This window comes from Dama dama, chromosome 19 (assembly GCF_033118175.1).
Source record: "Dama dama isolate Ldn47 chromosome 19, ASM3311817v1, whole genome shotgun sequence".
NCBI lineage: Eukaryota > Metazoa > Chordata > Mammalia > Artiodactyla > Cervidae > Dama > Dama dama.
The window spans coordinates 38,641,865-38,651,662 of record NC_083699.1 but is presented as its reverse complement, the minus strand read 5'-3'; the positions used below and the strand labels follow the sequence as shown (position 1 = coordinate 38,651,662).

The following is a 9,798-nucleotide window of genomic DNA, read 5'->3' as shown; positions in this document are numbered from 1 at the left end:
TTAATAAAATTAATGGTATTAATTAGATACTTTCTTTAAAGTTTATAAAATTCAGAATACTAGGCACATAATACTTTATAACCCAACACGCTTCATATCAAGGCACATTTGTCATTTTCTGAACTAACCATAATATATCTGGGGGCATCCCATTTATAAGAATATCTGCTGGAGTCTTCATTAGTGGAAAGATGAGGAAGTCGAACTTAAGAGTATATTTGACCAGGAAAATTAAAATGGAGAAGACTTGATTTGTTGTTTGAGTTTACGTGAGATGTACTCTTATTCATAAAATCAGAGGTACATTAAATGCCAAAAACTGTTCTCTACACAGGCTCCAAGATGATGGCATGGCAGAGAAAGGCCACCTAGCAGGTGGCAGGTTGGGCTTAGCTAAACTGTGTGATACAGGATTTCCACAGTAACTTGCTGCTGCTTGGGCTACACACTGTAGCACCCTTTCTCCTGGTCTAGAACTTTTGTGTGTATGTGTGTGTTTTGAAAAAAATTTCAGACTTAAAGGACAGTTGCAGGAGTATGAATTCCCATATGCCTTTGTCTGGGTTGACCAATTGTTAACATTTTGCTACATTCACTTTTGGAGAAGGAAATGGCAATCCAGTCCAGTATTCTTGCCTTGAGAATCCTATGGACAGAGGAGTCCATGGGGTCACAAAGAATCGGACACGACTGAGTGACCAACACACACACACATCTTCACTTTACCACCCTCTACGTAGTGTTACTATTCTATTTTTGCTCAACAGTGTAAGGATAGGTTGCCCACATCTGGGACCTTAACTCCTAAATACGTTGGTATGTATTTCCTAAAATCAGACATTCTTGTACATAATCATAGTACATATAATTTAGGAAGTTTTAACAATGGCACAATAGTAGTACCTAATATATGGTCTATATTACAATTTTTCTAGCCATTCCTAAAATGTCACTTGTATTGACTTTTCCCCCCAAACACAATATCATGCACTGCCATTAGTTGACATGTCAGTTTTATTGCTTTGGAACATGTTTTACCTCTGTTTAGAATTAGAGCGTGGTTTTTCAACTCATCTCCTACAAGCTCTGTTGAAGTGGAAAAAAAAAAAAAAAAAGATACTGGGGATTTCAAGGTGGCTGCTTGCTATAAAACCAAATTGCCCAGGTAAGAGGATCTTCTTTGTTTTTAATTTTGAAAAATTTGGCTGGGTTTTGGTGTCTTGACTCAGCAGAGTCTATAATGCAGCAAGGCTTGGTAAGCATTAAAGAGGGTACTGAAGCTTTCCTTTATTTCATAATCCCGATTGTTTTTCTAGAAACCATCAATAGCCTGTAAATGACTGACTCAATTTTTGGATCCTATTCTCATGACTAAGCAAATGTTTGATTTGAAACCAGCCCAGTATAAATGTCTCTGTGCCTGTAACTCTCTAGCCATTCCTGGATTTCAGCACTGGGGAAACCAATCTATGCACCAAACATGTCTAAAGCTGGAACCAAAGTAAGTAAGTGGTCAAGCTGATTTCTAGCCTACCCACTTTCTTTTCACCTAATGATACATTGAAAGAAACATTTTTGCTTCTTCACCTGGAGGTGAGTGTGATAGTTAGAATGCTGGGATGATTGAAGAACAGATGAAGGAATGCTTATTATATTTTCAATTCCAGCAATTACCAAATAATTTATTAAGGGTTTTATCTTCATGTGTGGTGCTATGTTGAATACTGTACAGGTATGTAATGTGTAAGTATCATCCTGATTTCTGCCTTCTAGCAGCTGATCTTTGAATTTCCACAGGACTAAGACATGCAGATAAAAGGATTATGTGGAGTAGAAAACTTTCAGTATTCAATTAAAATTTTGTCTTGTGAAATTTAGCTTCAACCATTAATATCCTAAGTGGCCAAAGTAGGTGGACCAATCAGGTGAATTAAATCTTACATCTCCCCTTCATTCAGCAGCTACTCTTATCCTGTTCCCTAAATAAATTGCTGACTTAGATCAGGAAAATTGCCTCTAAAATATTTGATTCACAGTTGTTGGACTGGAAATTGATTTTTTTGGGGAATGAGGGAATATATCTTCCTGCTCTTTTTAATTCTTCACTGACTGTAGGTCTAAAACAAAGCCTCTGGTGCCTGGTTTTCCCCCCAATGTTTTACTTTGAAAATATTCAAACCCACTGAATCTTAATAAGGAAGAAATGGTGAACGAATACTTGTTTGTCCTTTACTTAAATTTCCAATTGTTTACATTTTGCCATATCTGGTTTCTCTGTCTCTCTTTTTACTAAACCATTTGAAAATAAATAGCAGACTTCATTATATTTTGCCTTACGTTTTTAGGCTTATCCTAAAAACAAGGGCATTCCCTGTATAAACATAATATCCTTAGCAAAACATAATATTCAGACTATATTCACTTTTCTCCAGATGCTCCCTGCAAAAACGCTTCATGGCTGGCTGATGTGGGATCCAGTCAAGGACCATGCATTTCATGTGGTTGTCAGGTTTCTTTAACATTTTTTAGCCTCTTTATTATAGAACAGCCCTGCCTATTTTTATTGTTGTTCTTTGAGATATTGACATTTTTCAAACTCCAAACCCAGATGTCTTATAAAAAGTACTGAAATCTGTATCTTTCTAATTGTTTTCTCATGTTTAGGTTTAGACTACCACCTTGGCATGAAAGCCTCATAGGCAATGTCAGGCACTTGCCATTGTATTTTTTCAGGAGGCACCTGTTAACTTGTTCCATAATTGGTTAGTGCCTGCCTGATTTTTTTTTTTTTTTTCCATTTGGAAAATAGAACTAATAGTCATATTTGCATCCAGAAGGTTTGGGGAGAAAAATGAGACAACGTCTTTAGTGCTCTGAGATTTTTGAAAAATATGCCATGAAAATCCACTAAAGAGAATCTGAAGTCTTTAGAGGGCTATCCACATGCGTGGAAGGAAGGCTATTATAGAATAACCCCCACTTTCAATGATTTCCAGCATGGGAGTACTCTTATTCCTTGTAGCTGGTTAGTTAAAACTTGCTAGGTCAAAGGGGAGAGTAATTTATCTCTTACTCTTATTGCTTCTTCCTTTCTCACTATCTTGCTAGCAGTTTAATCAGAGGAATTATGGGCTAGGCAAAAGCAATTTTTCTAAGTTTGTTTTTGTTATCTGTGGAATACTCAAGACATTTTTCCCTCTTTTGTATTGGATTAGTAGGCTTTTTTTTTTTTTTAATTAACTTGACAATTAGAGGGATTTTGTAATAACTTAGGAAAATCTGCACATTTCTTAGCCTTCGCAACATCTTTTTTTGTCCAACCTCTCAGCTGACTATAAAGTGGATTTCATGGTCCTTCTACAAACTGAAATTGAGTAGAGGTGCACCATTCTCTGGGTCCTAAGATTTGAAAGGTCTCTGACTAAAAGAACAGCTTGGCCCTGGAGCTCAGTAATGGTACTGTGGCGATGCTAGTGCTTTGCTTCAACCATGGGGTGGTTGGCTGGTCTGCTGGGAAGGTGGACAGCAAGCAAAAAATTATACAGATTTCTACTGTCCATATACTGAAGTCAGGTAAGTGTGCAGAGGGTAGTAAGTGTGAGAAACAATGAAGGAAGAAAGATGATATTAATTTCCCCTGGCATGTCCCTTGTAGAACATCTTATTTGGTGAATAGTTGGCCAAAAACCAAAGGTCAGTTGAATTAAGGAGTTTAGAATCTATCCATTCTTAGAGGGGTTACCTTGATTTACCTAAAGAGCTCGCCACAGGTTTTGGGAGAATCCCGTCAGATTCAGGATCAGTCTTGCTCCATTTCTAAGAGTAAGTGGCTTATGTTGAACAGAGCTGGCTGTGCAGGCAGGAAGACAGCAGAGGGAGATGAAGTAACCAGGCTGCTAGCCAGAAGTTTGCACTGCTGTCCACAACCAACTTGTAACTAGCTAGTGACCTTAGGCAAGTCATTTAGCTTCTTTATCTGTCACCGATGTAGCAAAAGTTTATTGGCAGTCATGAGGCAGCTATTAAAATTGCTTTATTGGCACTGTGCCATCAGACCCTCAGAACAACTCTGCAGTGGACAGTGTTACCTAGATTTAACTAGTGGTGTTTGCAATTTTGTAGAGATATGGGATACCACATATCTCTAAACCTGTCTTATGCTGAAATGGAAAAGGGAGCAGGAAGAGATGAATGTGGGAAGGGGGAAAAGGGGGTGGAGCAGATGATTTAGGGGTGGGAAGGGTAAGGAAGCTGTTAGGGAACAGGAAAGAGAAGAGAGAAATGGAAAGGGCAGGGAGGGAAAAGTTTACAGTGGAAGGAAAAAACTACTAGTAGGTTACCGTCTAGAAAGACTCACCTGGGGCAGAAAAGAATGAGGTGTTACACCCAGTTGCAAGTCATTCTTAGTTTCTTCCTCTCCTTCACTCCCTGCATCTGACTAGTCACCAGATCCTCATTTCTTGTGACTGTTTCCCTCAGTGTCGTTCGTGTTGCTATTGCCTTTGGTTGGTCCTCAGCAGCTCTCAGCTCCACCATAGCAGTCACCTATTTCTAGGCACAAGCCACAGCATTACTCTAGCCTGGCTCCTGGGTCACTTCTGGCTTTAATTCCTAACTCTTCACCACGTGCTCAGGCTTAGTGAACTACTTGTCCCTACTCTATGGTGGGCCATGTTCTTTGACTCCTTTATTCCTTTAAACGAGCTGTCCTTTTTCCTCTGCCTCTAGAAAACCCCTCCTTATCCTTCAGCCCTCACCCCAGACATCCTCTCTTCCAAAGTCCTCTCCAGACTTAACTGGTTCTGTTGCTGTCATCTAAAATGGCTGACCTGGTTTTCCCTCCTAAACCGATAAAGCACATTTAGCCACAAGGTGGCAGCACAACATCAGGGAATGACACCTGTGATTTCAGTTGGAATTACAACCTAGCAATGATCATGGGTGTGGAATTATAGAATAAGAAGGGACGAACTCTGTGGTCCATTTGGTCTCGTGGTTTTCAGAAACTGCGTCATGAAGCCCTGGGACTTCCTGGGAACTCGACTGCCTAGTTCAAAGAGAGAAGTTTTATTTTACAGCCAGGGCTTCGATTCCAGTCCAGTCCTTTTATTTGACCAATGCGAAGCCTCAGCCTGGAGCAATGGCTTGATTAAAATAACAGGGCTGATGGTAGAGCTGCAGCTCTCCAGCCAGGCGTAGTATTTCCCTGTTTCCCATGGCTGCATATTTCCCAGTGCTGTCACAGGCCTTGGAGGTTTACCCTGAGGATTGTGGTGCAACTTGATAAGAGCTTGAAGCAAAGGACATTCTTGCCTTGTTTTGTTACTTTGCAATGACTCTATTGGCAACAAAATAATAGTACAGAACATATATATTCATATCTGTATGTTCTATATTATCTAAAGTTCTTAAGCTAAAGTTTATGTTTTGTTTCTCTTTATATATTTCCTCTATATCATCTAAAATGAATTTCTGTATTTGGAACTCACTCATCTTCTTCCAGCCTTTGTTGAGGGTTTTGTCCAGTTCTGGGCACAGGAATCCATAGCTTAAATAAGGCTTGATCCTTGCCCTTGAAAGAAGTCTCGGTGGGAGAGACAGATAAAAAAGTGAAAAACGTATTACAGAATGTGATAAGTAGAGTGAGGAAGAAGCCATGAACGAGTCTGAAAAGGATGGCTTATAGTAGAGCACTCTTGTTTGGCTTCATCTTAAGCCCTCATAAACTCCTCATTCCTATTGCTGACAGCTAAAGTTGTCTGCCAGAAGGCAAATGTGTGAGGTACAGTAGAACTGTATCTTTTTCTCCTCAAAATGGAGGGAAAAGGAATTCTTAAAGGGGGAGATATGCCCTTAATTTTCATTTTTCTGTAAGTGCAGCCACCTCACCCCGCAGTTCTTTGCTTTGTTTGCCCTGTACTCCAGATTACTTTCTTTGAAGATAAAAACTTTCAAGGCCGCCACTATGACAGCGATTGCGACTGTGCGGATTTCCACATGTACCTGAGCCGCTGCAACTCCATCAGAGTGGAAGGAGGCACCTGGGCTGTGTATGAAAGGCCCAATTTTGCTGGGTACATGTACATCCTACCCCGGGGCGAGTATCCCGAGTACCAGCACTGGATGGGCCTCAACGACCGCCTCAGCTCCTGCAGGGCTGTTCACCTGGTGAGTCTGGAGGTGGTGGACTCTCTCTCTCCTTCCCCTTCCACCCCTTTTAGGCTTTTATGTAAAGGAGTTTTCTTAAGATTTTCCTACCTCTTAATGGGTGGTTGTGTCTTGTTGGCTGCTGAGACTTCAGTCAAATGTTAGATCAGTTCATCGTAAGACGACACGATTTATTTCTACTTTTCTTTACCCCTTATATATTTTAAGAAATAAAGTTTTCCTTACTGGACGTCAACTATTTTAGTAAGTACACAGGGGATGGGAGTTCACATCATCTCGCTTTCAAGATGGCGGGTCCTGAAATGCTCTCTTCTCTGAGTTCCTAGCCTGCTGTTGATTTCCGTAACACTTGCTGTTCTTTCCCCCTTGTTTTCTGTTATGTTTTTGTTTTTCAGTCTAGTGGAGGCCAGTATAAGATTCAGATCTTTGAGAAAGGGGATTTTAATGGTCAGATGTATGAGACCACGGAAGACTGCCCTTCCATCATGGAGCAGTTCCACATGCGGGAGGTCCACTCCTGTAAGGTGCTGGAGGGCGCCTGGATCTTCTATGAGCTGCCCAACTACCGCGGCAGGCAGTACCTGCTGGACAAGAAGGAGTACCGGAAGCCCGTCGACTGGGGTGCAGCTTCCCCAGCTGTCCAGTCTTTCCGCCGCATTGTGGAGTGAGGATACAGACGCGGCCAAACGCTGACTGGCCTTGTCATCCAAATAAGCATTATAAATAAAACAATTGGCATGCATCCGCTCTTTACTGTGACGCCTCTCCTTAAACACCTTAAACAGGGACCAGTCAAGTAATGCCCACCACAGCACGCAGTCACACGAAGCAACTCGCCCTTCAGGTTACCCTTCTGTATCTTTGTGCCAAACAAATTAGGGTTGTATTAAAAGAATAGAAAATCATACTGCCACGTGGAGGCCCTTGTTGCTTAAGGTCTATATTAATTCACCAGATACAGTCATCAGAGCTGCCATTTATTGTGTGCCTTCATTTTCCCATTTCTCTTCACAATAGCCCTATAAGTGGGGGGTGAGGGGCGCAGTGTCTATTTGCATTTCACAAATAAATAAATTGAGGCCTCGAGAAGCTCAAAAGTTGCCCAAATTTACCATCTGGTGAGTGGAGGAACCTGGATTTGGTACAGGACATTTATATTTCCAAAGCCCTTGTCCTTTTTATTTCTAACTCATTCATTCAACACACTGGCTGGGGATCTCTGTGCATAATGTAAGACCGTGAGATATTGAAAAGCTAGAAAGGACAGGGCCTCCCAAAGTTCTGCCTGAAGAGCCAGCACACCTATCAGAAATAGCCAGTGAAAACAGGGCTGTTATTTGAAAATAATAGAACTCCGTGTGTGTGTCTGTGTGTGTGTGTGTGTGTGTGTTAGTCACTCAGTCGTGTCCAACTCTTTGTGGCCCCGTGGACAATAGCCCACCAGACTCCTCTTGTCCATGGCAAGAATACTGGAGTGGGTTGCTATTTCCTCCTCCAGGGTATATTCCTAACCCAGGAATCAAACCTGCATCTCCTATGTCTCCTGCATTGGCAGGCGGGTTCTTTACCACTGAACCACTTGGGAAGCCCTGGGTGGTAATTCTCGTAAAAATTTCATTTTGTTAACTTCCCCTGCCTTTTGTCATTTTGTCTGTTTTGAGTGAGGGGTTTGGATAAACCGGGATAGAGGAATGGGAGGATGAGCACTGAGCTGCAGAGAGCTCTGGGCCTCCCGACCTGAAGCTGACTTTTCTGGTCTCTATAAACCAGCAAGCTGAACCAAATGCTCGCTCAGGTCCCATCAAACATCAGCATTCTCTGGAGGCTGAGGACTAGCTGATGACTAACGACCACGGACACTCATTTTTAGAGGCATACTTTCAGGAAGTGGTTCAGAGATACTGCTCCTCTTCTGCCCAGGAAACTGAGGTGGTGGTTAACAGTGAGTGAGGGCCAGTCTCTCCTCTCATATCAACTGCTGCCACGTTCCATTCCATGGTGAGTCGGCCACAGTCTGTTAAAACAGCCAGAAAAGCAGCTCTGGCGGCAGGATAGGAAAACAAGTGTCAGGATGACTAACCACAGCCTCAGAGAAGCAGAAGATGGCTTTTGACAGATGAAACCGAATTATCATTTCTAGATGTTAGATGCCTTTTGGTTCATGCCCTAATCCAGAAAGCAATTGCAACCATTCTCCCCAGCTATAGAGACATCCATCAGCTTGCACTTAAAAGGAATTTTACTAGCAATTGATATTAGAGGTCAAGAACACTTTACGTTCTTATCAATCAATCTCAGTTCCGGTACAATATTTTTTGGCATTAGAGTGAGAAGCTAGTGTCTCCCTCCCCCCAAACCCCCCACCCGCCCCAGTTCAAGCACACTCAGAAGAGCACCAATATTATTTAGAATTATTATCTCCCTCTACCTTTTATTATATTGTTGCTCTGAAATGGGGGATTTCAAGAAAACTGGACAAAAGCATTCTTAGACTATTTCAGCTCTGCTTCCATCCTGAACATTCCTCAGTGACAATTCCTTTCCTTGCTGAAGAGTCAGAAATGGATTCCAATCCTTCTACTTGCATGTGTTAACTCTTAAGTCACACAGTCTAATATGCATAACCTCAGTTTCCTTATTTGTAAGATAAAACAGTTTGTGGGCATTAAAATGAGATAATACATGAAAAATACATAGCATCTATTATTTATAGTAGCTATAAAGAGTATGAACACTGAATAGCAAACACTGAACTACTTTTTCCTAAAGGAAATACAGGGTTGGGTTCCTGTGAGCCTCTGGTCACAACATTCTTGTCAATCAATATATAACCTTTTAAAATATGTGTTTCTTGTAATATACATTATTGATTCATTATTTTCTCTGTAAGGCACATCACAGCTTTCTTATGTTTGGGAACACTGGACTGGACATTAGCACTGCCCCTGGGGTGGTTCCATACAGCAGAATCATGAACCAAGAAGGAAATAATACAAAAACATAGCACTGAACACTGCAAAAAGAACTCCTGTTTATAGTACAAGAGCTGAAACAAGAAGGCAGAACATTTATTCCACCTCAACTGGGAATGTGCACACTGGGTGAGAAATTTTTCGCTGCTGTGTTCATGTCTGGGAGTGACCTCAAAAGCACCGTGAGCAGTGATTTGGGAGTTACACATGCATTGAAGTTAGTGGGCAAATTCACACGTACAGAATCTGTGAATGACAAAGATTGAGTACACTTCCCACCTTGGTGCTTGACCTGGTACCTTTCCTCAAGACATTAAGTGTTAGACCTCTGTTGTCAAGTTGCTCCGTTTTCTGGGTTTTGTTGTTTTACTTGTTTAGCTTTTTCATAACTCTAATACTCCAGTTCTTTTCAGAAAAGCATCTCGGCACTTTGGCAGATGCTTCCTAGTTGGGAAGAAATATATCAGAATCATCCAACCCATCCTGTTGCTTTGAAAAAGAGCCACCTTCCACAGGAGTCTGGCTGTCCCTTAGTTCCCACACCCACCTCCCTCCCAGTTCTGAGTCCCACTAGTCCCCAGGGCCAGCAGGGTTATCCAGAGAGCTCACACACACACACACACACACACACATTCTGTTTTCTCACTTTCTCCTCAGT

At 41.6% G+C, this 9,798-nt stretch overlaps 1 protein-coding gene across 1 annotated transcript; it reads left to right on the top strand.

The window, feature by feature from the left end:
* The first annotated feature begins 1,086 nt into the window (after window positions 1–1,086).
* Window positions 1,087–6,900, top strand: CRYGS (crystallin gamma S). Its single transcript, XM_061166774.1, has 3 exons — window positions 1,087–1,501; window positions 5,926–6,168; window positions 6,564–6,900. The coding sequence occupies exons 1-3, from the start codon at window positions 1,481–1,483 to the stop codon at window positions 6,834–6,836; spliced, it is 537 nt and encodes a 178-aa protein (XP_061022757.1). The 5' UTR covers window positions 1,087–1,480; the 3' UTR covers window positions 6,837–6,900.
* Window positions 6,901–9,798: the final 2,898 nt, after the last annotated feature.

Coding starts and splice junctions, on each gene's coding strand:
- CRYGS (XM_061166774.1), top strand. CDS start 1,481: ATGTCTAAAGCTGGAACCAAA. Junction 1,502..5,925: donor TGTCTAAAGCTGGAACCAAA/GTAAGTAAGTGG, acceptor CCTGTACTCCAG/ATTACTTTCTTTGAAGATAA. Junction 6,169..6,563: donor CCTGCAGGGCTGTTCACCTG/GTGAGTCTGGAG, acceptor TTTGTTTTTCAG/TCTAGTGGAGGCCAGTATAA.